Source organism: Scardinius erythrophthalmus (assembly GCF_964197995.2).
Source record: "Scardinius erythrophthalmus genome assembly, chromosome: 19".
Taxonomy (NCBI): Eukaryota; Metazoa; Chordata; class Actinopteri; order Cypriniformes; family Leuciscidae; genus Scardinius; species Scardinius erythrophthalmus.
The window spans coordinates 5754401-5775328 of record NC_138239.1 but is presented as its reverse complement, the minus strand read 5'-3'; the positions used below and the strand labels follow the sequence as shown (position 1 = coordinate 5775328).

General features: G+C 37.4%; 1 protein-coding gene across 2 annotated transcripts in view; it reads left to right on the top strand.

Moving 5' to 3' along the window:
- The first annotated feature begins 1130 nt into the window (after window positions 1–1130).
- Window positions 1131–20928, top strand: part of LOC308707827 (M1-specific T cell receptor beta chain) — a 131617-nt gene continuing 111819 nt past the window's right edge. Inside the window, exons 1-2 of one of the 2 annotated variants that reach the window (XM_081394504.1) lie at window positions 1131–1196; window positions 1318–1621. In XM_081394504.1, coding sequence (XP_081250630.1) covers window positions 1148–1196; window positions 1318–1621 — 353 coding nt within the window. In that variant the 5' untranslated portion in view covers window positions 1131–1147. Of the gene's footprint in view, window positions 1197–1317; window positions 1622–6715; window positions 6795–6915; window positions 7208–20928 lie in introns of those variants that run through there. The other variant, XM_081394506.1, reaches the window with a different exon arrangement.

Genomic DNA, 20928 nt, shown 5'->3' with positions numbered 1-20928 from the left:
ACCTTATTTTATGTCTGTATAAATCAGAAACTTCACCAAATTGCATTTTTGGCTCAGTTTGGGCCTCTGTATGAAATTGAAGTGTTTTTACCCCTTGAGTATGAGCTCCATATTCCCCTATATCATATATGAGCCATAAAACCTGAAGTATCAAATGTAATACTCAATGAAAAACACATACTCAAACTTTTTCCCTAATATATTATATACTATATATTATTTCTTCGAAGGGTAATTTTATTTTTCCACCGTACTATTATTAACCATCAAACTTTGGTCTCTTTCTGAGTAAAGATGATCATATTTCTCATTAATTTTTCTTTACTCATGACTGTTATAACCCATGATGTCACATCCTGTATAACAGAAAGGTTTGACTCATCAAAGCTCAGGACTCAGTCTACTGTTGCTGCATCAGAACTGAACATGATTACAATCTTTATTTCACTAATTCTGTTACTGCACTGCCAAGGTGTCTAAAATATGCTAATATTATCTCTGAACTATACTGAACTATAATCGTTTATGCACTTTTCTTTTAATATTCACAGGCACTGCAGGTGATAGTGATGTTCAACAAGAACCTTTTCTTTGGAGAGTAAAAGAGAGTTCTGCAGTTCTGAACTGCACACACACTAAAGGAGCAGCTTACTATGTGATGTACTGGTACCGCCAGCGTCCCGGAGAGACTATGAGACTCGTAGTGATCACTACCGCTCAAGGACAGCCAGAATTTGGAGATGTTGATGAGAATAAATTTGAAGCTCATAAAAGTAATGCTGAAAGAGGATCTCTCACAGTGAAAGATCTCGAGCCAGAAGACAGTGCCATATATTTCTGTTCAGTGAGTGAACACAGTGTGTGAAAGGCTGCAGAGACCTGTACACAAACAGTCTGTATATGAAAGATTAATGACAGCGTTAGTCAACAGGTGGCAGTCTGAGACAACCAATATAATGCATGACAACAGCTGAGAGAAGACTTAACAATTAATAAGGAATATTCCAGATGAAATTTATATGGATAGTTTAATTCCCCCCGCTGTCTGCCACGTTATCAGATTTTTGTGTCATGACCCATCAGCGGAGAACGGTTGAAGTACAGCTGACATCACTTCCTCAGGCAGAAGCTCTTGGTGAAAGAAGCCATGATGAACACGTTCCTCAGCGTTTCTGTATCTATAATGATGTTTTCAGGTAATAACAACTAACAAAAGTGCACTGTACAAAGTCATTGTACAGATCTTTTACCCTAAACATCACTGTACACTGTTTTTCATTGATTTACTCGTTATTTACTGTTTTTTTTTCTCCACAGCTGCATCTCTTGGTGAAACTGTCGAACAGACGCCAGCTAACCTCATCAAGAAACAAGATGACTCTGCTGTGATCATATGTGCTCACAATATACAAAACTATGACCAAATATATTGGTACAAACAAAGTCAGGACACGTCAGGCCTCAAGTTGATGGGATACCTTTATTACAGTGAGAATAAAGAGCCTGAATTTGAAAACAAGATCGAACTGGATGGAGATGCCAAGAAAAATGGCACTTTGACTATCAAGACCCTCAGACTGAATGACAGTGCAGTGTATTTCTGTGCAGCGTATTACACACAGTGTTCACAATCACCTCTGTCTCATACAAAAACCTTATCTCATAAACAGCTTGTTTCTGTGATAAGTGTATTTATTGACAGGTGTTTCTCTCCACACCTGTGGGGTTTGATTCAAGGCCAGTAATGAACACATACAGTGGGTCTGGCAAACGGTAGCAAATATTTTACAATAAAAAAAACCCTAAAGGTCTTTAGTTTGTAAAAGCTGTTTTCTTATTTTTTGATGATGAACAAAATAATGAAGTGCAACAATGTTAGAAGAATCATATAATAATAATCGAATAATATAAATTGAATCTGTAACATTTTAGATTCGGGAACACAGTTCACTATTAACTAGTTGCTTAATAGCATGAATATTACTAGCATATTGACTGTTTATTAGTACTTATAAAGCACATATTAATTCTGCATGACCATATTCTACTTGCATTAATCCGAGCAAATACCTAAACTTAACCATTACAACAACTACCTTACCACCAATAAGCAGTTATAGGAGTTTATTGATGGAAAACTCCTAGTTAAGAGTTAATATGTGTTTCCTAATCTAAAGTGTTACCATTGAATTTGAATAAATACCATTTTAATAAACTTAATACCATTGATATTAATAAATAAATAAATGTGGACAGAACAAACCTAAAATATATTATATTTAATATTAGTTAATAAATAGACACAATTAGTAAATTAGTTCATTTCCAACTAATACATTACTAATATCCTGAACTACTATATTCCTGAATGAACAACTTCCGTTATTATGTTAATTTGTATTATGTTGATTTAAATTCCACTGTAACATCCAGTATCATGCAGTCAGTTCCTAAATTGAGAATTTTGCTCAAGCATCAGGTCCAGCGCCATGAGGGGGAAACGGGTGAGATTTCAATCGAGTGGACACACATATGATATGAGTGCAGTCAATTTGGGCAAGATTTAAACAAAAACAGCTGCCATAAATAATTACAGTAACAGTGGTCAACAGAGGGCGATGTGTTTTCACAAATGTGCAGCCTGTTCATCCAGACTATGACTGACTCGTATGAATCACATGAAGACTGCAACAGCAGAAACAATTACATTTAGCTTTTTTGCTGCACTTTACATTACATTTAGCTTTTTTTCTGGGTCATTGTAGTTTTCTACTTAGAAAATCTAATCTAATCTAAATCTAATAAAAAATTAAATAAAAAATTTAAATAAATAAATAATCTAAGAACAACATTAATTTAGCTAAACAGCAAAGTTTAAACAGTTCAATGAATTTTGAAGGAGTCTTTTCCTTTTAATAGACACCTGAGACAAGCTGAACACATGTATAGAGCACAGACATTTTTAATGAACATTTAATGAACATCTGAAGAGTCCCGTCTTAAATCAGAACAAGCCATCAATGTTAAACTTATTCATCTTAATTATAGTTTTCTCTCTTTAAAGTTATTTTTAGAATGTCCACTATGCCACTCATTTACTGTACTTGTCAGCATAGATATGTATGTATACATCTATGCTTGTCAATGTGCCAGAAATGACATCACTTCCTACAAGTGCACTCCTGCATTTAATTTGAAGAATTCTCTCCTAGCGCACGAAGCAAACATGACTAGCGTTCTTCTCAGTGTTTATTTTTCTCTAGTATGCCTCACAGGTAATCTGATCTAATGGAATATTTTTAGACAACTTTATTCTTTCTGCTGCTACAGTCTAACACAGATTTTACTGTATGTATTTTCTCATTACAGCCGTCTGTCTTGGTGGAACTGTTCTCCAGTCTCCTGGTGACTTCATCAAGAACCCAAATGAATCTGCAGTTATCATATGTGCACACAATATATCAAACTATGATCGTATTCTTTGGTACAAACAGAGCCAGAGCACACGGGACTTTATATACATTGGATATCTTTTATATGAAAACGACAACCCAGAGTCTGAATTTGAAAACAAGGTCAAAATGAAAGGAGACGGAAGAGATAATGGCTCTTTGACTATCAAGAACCTCAGACTTAATGACAGTGCAGTGTATTTCTGTGCAGCGTATAACACAGTGTCCACAATCACCTCTGTCTCAAAAACCTGTGATACCAAAGCTTCAGCTTATCAGTGGCTGTAACAACAGTCACTATCACTCTGCACCTGGACATGAGGGCTTTCAGGACCAGTAATGACGACAGATGCTTTAGCAGCCCGGATCAACCCAGCCAGACATAAATATGATCAGAAACTATATTGATTCTGTGAGTGGTTGCTTTAGGATGAGCAGAGTCAGCATTTCTCCTCTACATTTAAGTGTGCAACCATAAGGGGGCGCTCACGAGCACCTCAAACATACGGCAGTGTTTCCCAACCGTGTTCCTGGAGGCACACCAACAGTACACATTTTGGATGTCTCACTTATCTGACCTGTATTTGTCTGGTCTTGGAGTCTATACTAATGAGCTGATGAGTTGAATCAGATGAGTTTGATAAAGAAGAGTTTGAAAATGTGTAGTGTTGGTGTGCCTCCAGGAACAGGGTTGGAAACACTGCCCTACGGTCTAGTGGACTTCACGATCATGTGTACGTGGCGGTCATTGTAAGTACACAAAACAGCTACTCTGAGCAGCCTGTTGCACCATCAGCCCATTTCACAGTACAGTTTCTCATTATTATTATTAAAGCTTCATACTAGAGATACATTTCTAACAAAAACAAAAAAGTTTAAAAAATGTTTTGCCATAATTAATTTTTTTGGACCTTTGAAAGTGGCATACATTGAATAATACCAGGGATGTATGATATATCGGCCACCATACCACTATAGGACGATATATATGTTCATTTTTAATGTTATTGTTATCAGCCCATTAAGAAAATTTGGCCGATATATTAAAGCCCATAAATAATGTATTATTTCCTTCAACTGAGACACTGAGAAACTGAGGCTTTTGTTGTTTCTTTAAATCAGTCTCTCAAAATCATTTAAATATTTGGATTTAGATTTATCTGCCAATATATTGGTTATCGGCTTTCACATATAAAGTATTATTATCGGTTTATTATCGGTATCGGCCAAAATGTTCATATCAATGCATCCCTAATTATGACAGTTGAAGCAATCTCTTTCGCAGTTAAATTTAACATATTGGCATCATACACAGACTGATGGCCGAGCGAAATCCAAAATTTGTGGACCCCCAATACACAACGAGCCACCTATGGCACCATTAGCTAGTGTTGTAGCTTCTTAGCCACCGTGTTAAAGCTATAAGAGACTCCTGCGAGAGGTAATGAAATATAAATTAAGAGTATACACTCAGCAAATCAGCTGTGGGCTGGTGTTTACACTTAACTGTTCAGATGTTCATATTTCACGTTTATACAACTTTTCCCCCTGTAGTGTTATGACTTATGATGTCATATCCTGTTCAACAACAGCTAGAGTTCGTATCTATTGAAAGGCTCCAGGGGACTCACTCTCACCCCACCAAAACCCAACATGACTAGGAACATTATTTCATTGATTCTGTTACTGTACTGGAGCCAAGGTACCAAAAACTTTTTAAAATTATCTCCATAACAACTGAAAAAATAACCTTATATTCTTACCAATTCAATAAATTTTTTTCCACAGGCACTATGGGTGGGGATGAGGTTGTTCAAGAGCCTACAATTCTTCATGAACTAAAAGGGAGTTCAGCCCAAATCAACTGCACACACAATATGGGTTCAACCTACAGACTGATGTACTGGTACCGACAGCGTCCAGGAGAGACAATGAGACTTGTAGCGTTCACAACCTCTTACACCAATCCAGAATATGAAGATTCTAAGAAAAATAAATTTATGGCCAATAAAACAGTTGCTGAGAGTGGATCTCTGACTGTGAAGAATTTGGAGCCGGATGACAGCGCCATATATTTCTGTTCAGTGAGTGAATACACAGTGAATCAAACTCTGGGCAGAGTTGTACAAAAACAGGTGCATTAAAATAAGAAATGATCATAATGATCAACAGGAGGCAGTGTGGTTCTTTGGGTAATTCACATTGCAAAATAAATGTCTCTGTTTGCACATGGTGATGCTTAAAAGAGAGATTTTAATGACTGACCATGAGCTTCATTACTGTCCCCCTTCTCTAACAGTGAACAGTTCAACACATTCAGTGTAGTTTGTATCTTATCTTCCCCATTTTATCTCTTTATTTCTCTCAGGTTACACCGGTATATCTGACATCACTTCCTCCTGCATGTGCCTTTGATTCACAGCAGAAACACTTAGTGAAAGAAACCATGATGGACATGTTTGACAGCATATCTCTATCTCTAATGATACTTACAGGTAAAAATAAACTAATATGCACTTGATAATTTACTTCAATATCATACAGATTGTTTTAGTCTAAACATTACTGTACACAACTGTTGTTGTTTGTTTCTCCACAGCTGCATGTCTTGGTAAAACTGTCGATCAGACGCCAGCTAACCTCATCAAGAAACAAGATGACTCTGCTGTGATCATATGTGCTCATAATATACAGAACTATGAACGAATATTATGGTACAAACAAAGTCAGGACACGTCAGGCCTCAAGTTAATGGGATACCTTTATTACGAAACTGTCACTAAAGAGCCTGAATTTGAAAACAAGATCATAATGGAGGGAGATGGAGAGACAAATGGCACTTTGACTATCAAGAACCTCACGCTGAATGACAGTGCAGTGTATTTCTGTGCAGCGTATTACACAGTGTTCACAATCACCTCTGACTCATACAAAAACCCTGTCTTTTAAACGGCTTGTTTCTGGGAAATGCATATCTATGTTCCTCCCCACACCTTTGGATTCTGATTCAGTGCCACTTCTCAGCACAATAGGTCTAGTCTTAAAGCAAATATGTTGTTTAAAAAAAAATTCTAAAGGGTTTTAGTTTGTGACAGTATTTATTGCTGTCAAGTTTTGATGATGGATTGAACTATGATGAAGTGCAACAATGGTAGAAGAATTTTAGATAGGATAAAGTGGACTTATCTATGACAGGAAAACATCTGTGTGTGCGGCCTATAGCTGACATCACTTCCTCCCTCGTGTGCCTTTCCTTCATTGCAGAAGAATTCAGTTCAATAGAAAGAGCGGACATGATGAACTTTTTACTCTGCATATCTGTATGTCTATTGTGGCTAACAGGTAACAGTAAAAATATGATGTTGTGTAAATAGAGATAAACTTTCATGTAAATCTGATTTATATCATTTTATTTCAAACATTACTTCTCACTGCAAACTGTATTATCTCTCTCCATGCACAGTGGGAAATCATGCAAAAACGGTTCTCCAGAGTCCCACTGACCTCATGAAGAACGAGGATGTATCGGCTGTTTTCACATGTTCTCACAATATCCAAGACTACAACCGAATGCTGTGGTACAAACAGAGTCGAGACACGTCTGGCCTCACGCTGATGGGATACCTTAATTTTGACAAAGAGAATAAAGAGCCTGGATTTGGAAAGATAAATCTGGATGGAGATGCCAAGAAAAATGGCACTCTGACCATCAAGAACCTCACGCTGAATGACAGTGCAGTGTATTTCTGTGCAGCGTATTACACAGTGATATACACAGTCAAATCTTAATACAAAAAGCTGTTACGTTACTCTAACACTCACCACAGCCCTGCATCACCTGCTAAAGGCTCAGGGTTTGATTTGCTGCCAACATTGAGTTGAGTTGAGATGAAATGCTCTGTAGAGTCTTATTTCTAAGAATGTTTGAGTAAATCCAACAAGTCCCACCAATGTTGACCTCATTCAGACAATTTAGTTGATAGACAGGCCAGGGTTACCAAGATCACGGCATTCTAGAAGCTACTTGAAAACAGTTGGTTTGCCCCAAGGGGTTAAAGGTTTGACATATTGCATTAAATTTGACTGAAATTCTTGTATTGTGATATTTTATATTGATAAAACTGTGCTAGATGTGAAGTTTTGTGAAGGAAGGCCACTGGTAGGGAGCATTTGAGCTGTGTTTTTGATCACTACGATATGGTGGTTTTCAATTTGCATTAATGTGACAGTAAAATAAGTATTTTAGGTATGGGAATGACATATTTTGAGTTTTTTATATTTGGAATATGGTCATTGGGTTACTTTTGGGCTATTTTCGATAGGCCATTGGGCTAGATTTATTACGCAGACCTGCCAACCCTGACACAAGCTTTAAACTCAGCATCCCTGAAAGACAGAGGGAGCCATTTCTCTTTTAATACTAAAATCAGAACATCATTGAAAAAAACGCATATTTTACGAGAACTGAATTATTATGGTGAGGATAAAAAAAAAGAAAAGAAACTGTTAATGTTAAACAATATGTTAATTGTCTTTCCCTTTAAATGGAATTTCTACTATATACCTCACTAGCTTGTTGTCAGTGCCCACCATAGACTGTAAAAAAATATGGACGTAGTGTCCGTGACGTCACCCGTAGGTTTCTGAAGAGCATTTTTGAAGCCTAAAGTGGGCGGAGCCGGCCGTCGCCATCTTGGCCTTGCGTCACTCCCGGATAACAGAAAATAGACAAACAGGCGGGGCGTGAGTGGAGCTGAGGAGCCTGGCTATCTGAAATCACCTAGCTCGACGTGATCGAGTTAGCTGAGGATGTAAAGCCATTTAAACGTTCCTATTTTTGCCCTTCGAAATATTATAATAGTTAAAAGACATGGCTACAAGTGAGACTGTGTATTACTTCGAGAGTGTTTGTGTGTGACAGTGATTTATGTGCATACATGTGACATATCCGTCACTCTTTCGTGGTCCGTCAGCTCGGCATCGCTCAAGTTCATAGAAAGCTTATTCAGTCCATTTTAAATTCTGATGTTGGCCGTCTCTCAAATGGGTTATGGTTTAACCGTTAAACCATAGATATATTGCCTTTGAAGTGCAAATAAATGCGCTAGAAAATCCGCGCTCATTCATGTGCATTTATTGCACGGACGGAGAAAGCGCCGACGCCTGCATGATTTCATCTGACGGTAATTTACATAAGCATATAATCCATCTGTTCCATGGGAGCAGAACGAACGAGCATTTATTGACGTTTTAATTGTCAGACATCCATTAGTGCATGTTCACAGAGGAAAACAATTGAAATACAGCGCTGGTTGTTCTCTCGAACGATAACGACGGAATCCAAAGACGTGGGCTTTGTAACGTTACCCAAGTATTAAATTGTATGAAATAATAATCCCGAAAAAAAGCTCAAACACTGCAGAGATGGCAAGTTCAGCAGCTAACATTGCTGAGGTGAAGTGACGGCTAGTAACAGCAGACAAACGGCTAGCACTGACAGCGGCAATCCATCTGTCAATCAAGTGGCTTGGCCACACCCTTAAATTTAAATATTAATCAACTAAACGGACGAGTTATAAAATAATTCACCCCCCTCACAGTTGTTATGAAGGGCAAAATTAGCTGTATATACCAAATCCACATACAGACACCAGGCTGTAAACATGTTTTTTTCTGCTGTAAAGTTGGTCATTTTAACATGGGGGAGATACAGATTTGACTCACTTCTGACAACAGCCTCAAGCGGCCAGTCAACGAATTGCAGTTTAACTCACTTCCGTGTTGGTTTCAAGAGAGAGACGGGGAGGTTGCCGCTTGGTGCCCACTGAGATGACATCATTTCCTATTAGAAGTATCTTCCTGCATTTATTGCACAGCATTGTCCCCAAAAGCATAAAGCAAAGATGACTATTCTTCCAAGTGTCTGTGTTTCTCTAGTGTGCCTCACAGGTAACTGTAAATTAGTGATTAATTGTAATAATTTTTATTATGTGAACTTGTTTTACACTGATAACATAAATGTATTCTCTTGATTACAGCCGTCTGTCTTGGTGAAACTGTTCTCCAGTCTCCAGCTAACCTCATCAAGGACCCAGATAAATCTGCTGTGATCACATGTGCTCACAATATATTGAATTATGACCGTATTCTTTGGTACAAGAAAGGCATCATGGGCTTTAACTTAATGGGATACCTTAATCTTGAATATGAGAACAAAGAGCTGGAGTTTAAAGACAAGATCACATTGAGCGGAAATGGAAAAAATAATGGCACTTTGACTATCAACAGCCTCAGACTGAATGACAGTGCAGTGTATTTCTGTGCAGCGTATTACACAGTGTTCACAATCACCTCTGGCTCATACAAAAACCTGTGATACTAAAGCGTCAGCTTATCAGTGGTTGCAAATTCACTGACAATCTGCACCTGGACCTGTGGGGTTTGATTTAGTACCAGCTATGAACACAGAAGTAACATATTCCCCATAATTCCTATAAAATAATTTGTTTTGTCTAGAAATTTAGTGGTTTCTTCCTGTTATGCATTACCATTTAAACTCTGTAATATTTCAACAAAAATGTCCTGGAGAATGGTGCCATTTAATATGTTCCTTGAGGTTCACTTATGGATAAATGGATAAATAATAGGAAAAAAGACCATAGCTGTTGTAGGATGTGATAGGTTAATGAGTATTAGGGTGAAGAACAGCCACTGCCTTTAATAGACACAATGTGATGGAGTTCCCTGATATTATTGTTTCAATGATGGACATGTAACATGATTGGCAGACCAACTACGCTACGACTACAAATTTTAAGGTTTACTTTAACATAATAATTGGCACAATTTACATCCATGAGTCCATATTTTGAAAACAATTTATTTTAGATCCAAAGTGATTATTCCCAGGGATGCAACCCATTCTAAAATGTATGTAAATAAAGTAAACACTGGCTCAACTCAACCGTTCTCCCCTATTATGTATTATATATCACAGACATTTCTTTATGAGATTCAACTATCAGGCTGATCATTTAACAAGTCTCCTTTTCAATCTTTAATAATAATGGGGTAAAATAATTAAATAAATTATTAAAATGATTGACTGAGGTTTTTTTAAACGTTATTTGTGGTCTAGTATATACATTAAATCAAAAGTTTTTCTCATATTATGGTCTGTCCTACAGACACCAATGGCAAAACCAGCACATAACTCCATACGTATAACACAGTGTTATATTTCATAGTTTAACCAACTATGACAAAGATTTTACTCTTCTATGACAAGGGTGCAAGTCTATTAAAGTCAGCCTAAATCAGCATGCACTTCCTTATAATGCCAAGGAGAGAATATGGAGCACATGACACACACAACAACAACACAAAGTACAACATATAAATACATTTGAAACCTTTGTTTCATTCTAATTTCTCAGTTCATCATGGTAATTGTTTCTTTGTTCTTGTAAAAATCTGATTCAAGTATACTGATTCAGAAACATGCAAACAAACATTTTAACATTTTCATTTGTACACTTCTTTCTGTCTAAATGCATGGCAGGAAATTGTTGTAATCACAAAAGCTGTGGATAGGAGGCGCTGAGGGTCCATACTAGAATAAAGGCATGATCATGTTGCAATTAACTTCAAATATTTCTCCAGTCTTTATCAACATGATCAGAGTTCTCCTTGTCTCGCTACTTTGGCTTACAGGTAAATATTTTATCATTCAAAATATGAGTTTAAAGGGAGTGTTTAGTAATAGTGCTGTGTGCTCTTACACCATTAACTATTTTTGCTTCTTTTCACAGGTTCTGTTGTCAATGGCAGTGTTCAACAAAGTCCCTCGAATCTAATTAAAACCGAGAGAGATTCTGCAGAACTTGTCTGCACACACAACATCTCATTATACACTATTATCCTCTGGTACAAACAAACACGTGGACATGAATTTACATTACTGGGATATATCTGGAATAAAAATTATTTTCCAGAGGATAATTTTAGGGGAAAAATCAGTCTGAATGGTGACGGAACCAAGAATGGATCCTTAAAGATCGAAGCTCTTGCTCTTGGTGACAGTGCGATGTATTTCTGCGCTGCTAGTTTACACGGTGTGATGTGCAGTCATGACACAATACAAAAAGCTCTGAAAGCAGCAGAATGATGATCCACTGCAGGGTTTCTGCACCTGCTCAAGAGATCGGCTGATAATATCCACTGACATGAGATGCAAACATGCTCGTACAGTCATGTGGTCTGAATATTAACAGGAAAACTTAAACAGGTCATATAATGAATTCACATCTTGTTTGATGAGTCCAGACATGAAATCATGTGAAACATATCAAAACAATAAAATTTAATTTAACCAACACAATTTTTTACAGATGCCGACAAATATTTTGCTCTTAAATCGGTTAAAACAGAAATATGTAACACTGATAAAAAAAGTGGAGTTTCTTCATGGGTTGAGAATGTACTGTAGAGCTCCACACTCTATGACATCATTTCCTGCATCTCCTGCATTTAAACTCATAGTTGAGTCAATCAGCAGAGAGAGACGACATGAGTAATGCTCCTTGTGTCTATGTTTTTTTTCTGCGTCTTGCAGGTAATCATTTGTCATCTAATATTGTTTTGTTAATACACTGTACCATTGAAGTAGCACTGAATCGACTTTTTACAGTTTATGCATTAATATATCTTTCAACAGTGACCATTCTTGGTGAAAGTGTTGTCCAGACTCCTCCGGATCTCCTGAAGAAACAAGATGAATTTGCAGAGATCAAATGTTCACACAGTATTAAAAACTATTATACTGTACAGTGGTACAAACAAAGCCAGAGCATCATGGATCTTCAGCTCATGGGATACCTTAATATTCAACAAGAGAATAAAGAGACTGAATTTAAAGACCCCACTGATAAGATCACACTGAGCGGAGATGGAAGAAATAATGTGACTCTGACTATCAGCAGCCTCAGACTGAATGACAGTGCAGTGTATTTCTGTGCAGCGTATTACACAGTGTTCACACTCACCTCTGACTCGTACAAAAACCTTCCTGTGATGTACAAGTTTATCAAATTCACCATCACTTTACACCTGAATCTGTGGCTGAGTAAATATAATCTTCAATAAGCAAGAACAGCAGGTTGAACATACGGTAGTATCAGAGAACAATATGTGAAATAGTAAACATTTTGCAATAATCATTTCAAACAGTAGTATGCTAAATTGTCATCACATAATTTGACCTCTTTATGTTTGTCATATTATATACTTGTTTAATTCAGGGGTGTCCAGTTATAATCTGATATTTCTAAGTAAGCAAGCAAGTAAATAGATAGGTATGTAAATAGCCTAAGTTAAGTACGGTAGCACTTTATTTTACAGTATGTATAGCAATTACAATAACCGGGTTATAAGTACTAACCCTGTACCTAACCTGGTTACACTTTATTTTAAGGTGTCATTATTACAGTGTAATTATATATTTAAGTACTGAGTAATATTAAGCATCTACATGTACTTACTATAGGGTTAGGATTTGGTTGAGGGTTAGTTGCATGTAATTATGCATAATTTACTGTAATTACTATAGTAAGTACTTGTTACATATGTAACAAGGACACTGTAAAATAAAGTGTTACCCCTTACCTTAACCCATGCAGTTATCTTATATTACACAGTACTTTCTTAGGTAAATATACTATAAGTACACATATAGTAAAATAAAGTGTAACCTAAAGTACTTAAATATTTTTCAAATATATATACTGTGTGAAGTGAATACTGCAAAATATTGTGAGTATATTGATACATGGGCTCTGTAAATCAAGCAGTCAAGATGTAGTAGTTATTGTAATCACTTGGAGGAGCTCTTGATTAATTTATGTGCAAATTATGTTGCACTAAAAGCTTTGAAATATTACTGCATTGCTCAAACACAACTTAAAATGCAGAACACTTTAGCACAACAATCAAAACATTATTTAGTGCATTTGTATTATTTGGGAAAATGGATGGCATTTCCTTGATAAATAAACATTAATTATTTTGTATTCAGTAGAAGAAAGAACAACAGGTTTGGAATGATATGAGGATGAGTAAGGGTGAGTACATCGTATGATGTAATGACACACGAGAGACAGTGCTCACACCTCTTCTGTTTAGTGACAGCAAATGAGAGCGGTCACATATTGAGTTGTGTTGGCACATATTCCTGCTTCAAGATTGGCATGGTTTTGAAACCAAGTGGCAAGATGAATCCAGTTGTAGTATTTCTGATAATATCCCTTCAGTGGAGCTCAGGTATCTCACATTCTCAATGATAAATGAGCATTGAAATCATATCTGAATTGTTTGTACAGATTTTCTTGCATCCTTCTCTTTTTTTGCCAGGTTTTGCTGATGTAAATGATATTACACAGTCTCCAAACATAATGTTACCTCTTAAGGAAAATGCCACTCTGACTTTGACTCAGTCACACAAAAGGTATTTCTTACGACAGAATGTACTGGTTCATTCAGCATCAAGGACAGACTATGGAGCTCATCGTGTACGCAACCAGTTTTGGCACGGTGGAATTTGGAAAGCTCAACAAGGAAAAATATTCAGTCAATTATAAATCTGCAGAGAAGAGTTCTCTTACAGTGATCAATCTGGAGACTCATGACAGTGCGCTGTATTTGTGTGCCGTGAGTGAACACAGTGCAGCAGAATCACTTCACAGATGTACAAAAACTGTCACGAGAAGTGATATAGAAGATCAGACAGGTGGCACTCGAACACAACATCACAATACAGCCTTATAGAAGGATTAAGATCCTAATGTGTTTTTGTATGACATCTTTTTAAGCACATTCTTTTTTCGACTTAAAGTAACCTATTATACTTTTTCAAATATATATACTGTGTAAACTGAATACTGCAAAATATTGTGAGTATATGATACATGGGCTCTGTTAATCAAGCAGTAGTTATTGTAATCACTTGGAGGAGCTCTTGATTAATTTATGTGCAAATTATGTTGCACTAAAAGCTTTGAAATATTACTGCATTGCTCAAACACAACTTAAAATGCAGAACACTTTAGCACAACAATCAAAACATTATTTAGTGCATTTGTATTATTTGCGATGTACATTTATTTGCTTGATAAATAAAGATTAATTATTTTGTATTCAGTAGAAGAAAGAACATCATACAGGTTTGGAATGATATGAGAGTGAGTAAACGATGACAGAATTTACATTTTTGGATGAAATGTCCCTTAATCTGTTTCCAGTCATTCACTTTCCAATTGACTTCCTTGCATCTAAACCGTTTGCACCCACATCCCAAAAATTGCTCTTCTGCTGGACTTGTTGGTTTTGAACACAACCCAGAACTTTTTTTTACATCGTATGATGTAATGACACACGAGAGACAGTGCTCACACCTCTTCTGTTTAGTGACAGCAAATGAGAGCGGTCACATATTGAGTTGTGTTGGCACATCAGAAAAAAAGAAAAGTATATTCCTGCTTCAAGATTGGCATTGTTTTGAAACCAAGTGGCAAGATGAATCCAGTTGTAGTATTTCTGATAATATCCCTTCAGTGGAGCTCAGGTATCTCACATTCTCAATGATAAATGAGCATTGAACTCATATCTGAATTGCATTTATGTTAACTGTTAAAAACACTTTTGCATGTAAACTATTGCATCCTTCTCTCTCTTTTTTTGCCAGGTTTTGCTGATGTAAATGATATTACACAGTCTCCAAACATAATGTTACCTCTTAAGAAAAATGCCACTCTGACTTGCAGTCACACAAAAGGTTCTACTTTTTACCAAATGTACTGGTTCATTCAGCATCAAGGACAGACTATGGAGCTCATCGTGTACGCAACCAGTTTTGGCACGGTGGAATTTGGAAAGCTCAACAAGGAAAAATATTCAGTCAATTATAAATCTGCAGAGAAGAGTTCTCTTACTGTGATCAATCTGGAGACTCATGACAGTGCGCTGTATTTGTGTGCCGTGAGTGAACACAGTGCAGCAGAATCACTTCACAGATGTACAAAAACTGTCATGAGAAGTGATATAGAAGATCACACAGACAGGTGCCACTCGAGCACAACATCACAATACAGCCTTATAGAAGGATTAAGATCCTAATGTGTTTTTGTATGACATCAACCATTTAAGTTTAAATCTTTTTCAGCAATTTCTTTTTTTTACTCATTCTATGTCAGAACTAACCAAATTAATAGGAAAATCTGAATACATTTTCTTTACAACATGCCTCACAGGTTGTTGTGATTTTGGTGAATGTGATTTCATCAAGTAGAACATATTCCTGGATCAACATCCTTGTTGATCCTAGAGCAACATTCCAATAAACTAATCAGATCAGAGGGATGGACAGAATATCTAGGCGCAGCCAGGGGCCGGAGGGTGTCAGGTTTGGGGACCACATGATTTCGTCTCTGCTCTTTGCGGATGATGTTGTCGTGCTGGCCCCTTCAGACCAGGACCTTCAGCATGCACTGGGACGGTTTGCAGCCGAGTGTGAAGCGGCTGGGATGAGAATCAGCGCCTCCAAATCCGAGGCCATGGTTCTCAGTCGGAAAAGGGTGGCTTGCCCACTTCAGGTTGGTGGAGAGCTCCTGCCTCAAGTGGAGGAGTTCAAGTATCTTGGGGTCTTGTTCACAAGTGAGGGAAGGATGCAACAGGAGACTGACAGGCGGATCAGTGCAGCTTCTGCAGTAATGCGGTCGATGTACCGGTCTGTTGTGGTGAAGAAAGAGTTTTTACCGGTTTCGATTTACCGCTCTCGATTTATAGGTCGATCTACGTTCCTACTCTCACCTATGGTCATGAGCTGTGGGTCATGACCGAAAAGACAAAATCCCGGATACAGGCGGCCGAAATGAGCTTTTTCCGCAGGGTGGCTGGGCGATCCCTTAGAGATAGGGTGAGAAGCTCGGTCACTCGGGAGGAGATCAGAGTAGAGCCGCTGCTCCTCCACATTGAGAGGGAACAGCTGAGGTGGCTTGGGCACCTGTTCCGGATGGCTCTTGGACGCCTTCCCGGGAAGGTGTTCCGGGCGCGTCCCACCGGGAGGAGACCCCGGGGAAGACCTAGGACACGCTGGAGGGACTATGTCTCCCGGCTGGCCTGGGAATGCCTCGGTGTCCCCCTGGAAGAGCTGGAGCAAGCGTCTAAGAAGAGGGAAGTCTTCTTTGCTTAGACTGCTGTCCCCGTGACCCGGCCCGGGATAAGCGAAAGAAGATGGATGGATCAGAGGGATAGGGGATAGTTTTTTTAGTTAATGTCAAGTTTAGGCTTACAACAAGGGTTAGGGGCTTCCACAGCATTCTTATTCACCTATCATCTCCCTCTGATTTTAAGATTAAATGGGTAGGGTTAGGTTTAGGGATATGGATGGGGTTAGGGTTATGTTTTTGGACAGGAATGTTGTTCCAGGATCAACAATAGATGTGACCTGTGATTTTACCAAGTGCAACATGTTCCTGGATCAACATCTTTGTTGATCCTTGAACAACATTGAAATCAACCAATCAGATTTGAGGGAAACGTTTACAGTTTATGTCAAGCTTAGGCGTACTACCAGAGTCAGGTGCTTCTACATCAGTGTTATCCAGGAATGGATTCAGGAATCATTCAGCCAGGAATGTTGTTCCAGGATCAACAAAATATGTTGATCCAGGAATGTCTAACTTGGCAAAACCAGAGGGTAATTTTAGGAGGACAAGAATCACATAGAAGGCTTTAACCTATGAGGTAAACCTAAAATTTACATGAATCCCTCAAATCTGATTGGTTGATTGGAATGTTTTTCCAGGATCAACTTTTACGGACTGCACATTGACACTACGTCATTCATTCATTTCATAAATCATCACAATATTACTATGGTATTCCTGTTAACAATTTTCAAACTTGGCACACCATTATCAAATACGAGACACATGAGAACCAAAACCATTTGACATCATTGCCATCAATTCTGGTGCAACAAGTCATAAATTTCAAATATGCACAAGTTCAAACCAGAGTTAAGAGCTACGATAGAAAGGAAAACTTTCAGTGAATAAAAACATTTCAGTTTTTTCCTTACTCAAAGCTATGTTGTATTGGCTTCAGAAGACATTTTCCCCCCTAACTAGTGCTTTTATATGGCAGCATGAACATGAGTTTTCAGACTTGGAACGCCATGCGATGTGGGTGAGTAATAGAAAAGAGAATTTTAAACTATTCCTTTAGAAATACAGCTTTAGGATATGTAGCGAACCTGAAATTTGACACACGGACAGCAGGAGGTGGTGTTAACCATGACTCCTGTAAACACAACCTTTCTCGTACTAACTTAACCTACTACTACACTCAAAACAAGTGTGTGTTCTCTCTAAGGTAGTGAGAGGAAGGTGATGGTGAAGGTTTGTCCACACACACACACACACACACACACACACACACACACACACACACACACACACACACACACACACACACACGCATCTCTTTTCAGAACATGATCAGGACTCTCGTCAGCGTTGCTTTTCTCATCTGTCTCTCAGGTACAAAATATTTGACTAAATCCTTCACATTGTTTGTGAAGTTATGGTATCACTATTAATTATTAGAATACATGATATAAATAAATGATTTTTCAATAAATCAAGAGGCTAAATTAATAAACAGAACTGCATTAAGTTTAAATATTTTGCTCTTAAATCGATTAAAACAGAAATATGTAACATAAAAAATAATGTGGAGTTTCTTCATGGGTTGAGAATGTAGAGCTGCCACACTGTGACATCATTTCCTGCATCTCCTACATTTAAACTCATAGTTGAGTCAATCAGCAGAGAGAGACGACATGAATAATGCTACTTGTGTCTATGTTTTTCTTCTGCGTCTTGCAGGTAATCATTTGTCATCTAATAGTGTTTTGTTAATACACTGTACCATTGAATTAGCACTGAATCGACTTTTTACAAAGTTTATGCATTAATATATCTTTCAACAGTGACCATTCTTGGTGAAAGTGTTGTCCAGACTCCTCCGGATCTCCTGAAGAAACAAGATGAATTTGCAGAGATCAAATGTTCACACAGTATTCAAAACTATTATACTGTACAGTGGTACAAACAAAGCCAGAGCATCATGGATCTTCAGCTCATGGGATACCTTAATATTCAACAAGAGAATAAAGAGACTGAATTTAAAGACAAGATCAAACTGAGCGGAGATGGAAGAAATAATGTGACTCTGACTATCAGCAGCCTCAGACTGAATGACAGTGCAGTGTATTTCTGTGCAGCGTATTACACAGTGTTCACAATCACCTCTGACTCATACAAAAACCTTCCTGTGATGTACAAGTTAATCAGTAACTGCAAATTCACCATCACTTTACACCTGAATCTGTGGTTGAGTAAATATAATCTTCAATAAGCAAGAACAGCAGGTTGAACATATGGTAGTATCAGAGAACAATATGTGAAATAGTAAACATTTTGCAATAATCATTTCAAACAGTAGTATGCTAAATTGTCATCACATAATTTGACCTCTTTATGTTTGTCATATTATATACTTGTTTAATTCAGGGGTGTCCAGTTATAATCTGATATTTCTAAGTAAGCAAGCAAGTAAATAGATAGGTATGTAAATAGCCTAAGTTAAGTACGGTAGCACTTTATTTTACAGTATGTATAGCAATTACAATAACCAGGTTATAGTACTAACCCTGAACCTCTAAACCTAACCTTAACCCATGTAGTTACTTTATATTACACAGTACTTTCTTAGGTAAATACACTGTAAGTACACATACAGTAAAATAAAGTGTAACCTAAAGTACTTTACTTAAAGTAACCTACTATACTTTTTCAAATATATATACTGTGTAGTGTGTAAACTGAATACTGCAAAATATTGTGAGTATATGATACATGGCCTCTGTTAATCTAGCAGTCAAGATGTAGTAGTTATTGTAATCACTTGGAGGAGCTCTTGATTAATTTATGTGTAAATTATGTTGCACTAAAAGCTTTGAAATATTACTGCATTGCTCAAACACAACTTAAAATGCAAAACACTGATCACTTTAGCACAGCAATCAAAACATTATTTAGTGCATTTGTATTATTTGGGATGTACATTTATTTGCTTGATAAATAAACATTATTTTTTTTGTATTCAGTAGAAGAAAGAACGTCATACAGGTTTGGAATGATATGAGAGTGAGTAAATGATGACAGAATTCACATTTTTGGATGAAATGTCCCTTAATCTGTTTCCAGTCATTCACTTTCCAATTGACTTCCTTGCATCTAAACCGTTTGCACCCACATCCCAAAAATTGCTCTTCTGCTGGACTTGTTGGTTTTGAACACAACTCCAGAACTTTTTTTTTTACATCGTATGATGTAATGACACACGAGAGACAGTGCTCACACCTCTTCTGTTTAGTGACAGCAAATGAGAGCGGTCACATATTGAGTTGTGTTGGCACATATTCCTGCTTCAAGATTGGCATTGTTTTGAAACCAAGTGGCAAGATGAATCCAGTTGTAGTATTTCTGATAATATCCCTTCAGTGGAGCTCAGGTATCTCACATTCTCAATGATAAATGAGCATTGAACTCATATCTGAATTGTTTGTACAGATTTTATTGCATCCTTCTCTTTTTTTGCCAGGTTTTGCTGATGTAAATGATATTACACAGTCTCCAAACATAATGTTACCTCTTAAGCAAAATGCCACTCTGACTTGCAGTCACACAAAAGCAATTTCTTATAACCAAATGTACTGGTTCATTCAGCATCAAGGACAGACTATGGAGCTCATCGTGTACGCAACCAGTTTTGGCACGGTGGAATTTGGAAAGCTCAACAAGGAAAAATATTCAGTCAATTATAAATCTGCAGAGAAGAGTTCTCTTACAGTGATCAATCTGGAGACTCATGACAGTGCGCTGTATTTGTGTGCCGTGAGTGAACACAGTGCAGCAGAATCACTTCACAGATGTACAAAAACTGTCATGAGAAGTGATATAGAAGATCACACAGACAGGTGCCACTCGAGCACAACATCACAATACAGCCTTATAGAAGGATTAAGATCCTAATGTGTTTTTGTATGACATCAACCATTTAAGTTCAAATCTTTTTCAGCAATTTCTTTTTTTGACTAATTCTATGTCAGAACTAACCAAATTAATAGCAAAATCTCAATAAATTTTCTTTACAACATGCCTCCCAGGGCATGTTGGAACAACATTGAAATCAGATTTGAGGGACAAGTGTTTATGTCAAGTTTAGGCTTACATTCCGGGTCAGGTGCTTCTACATCAGTGTTATCCACCTATCATTTCCCTCTGATTTTAGGGATAAGTTATGGGTAGGGATAGTTTTAGGGGTAGGGATAGGACTACATATTCTGTCAGGAATG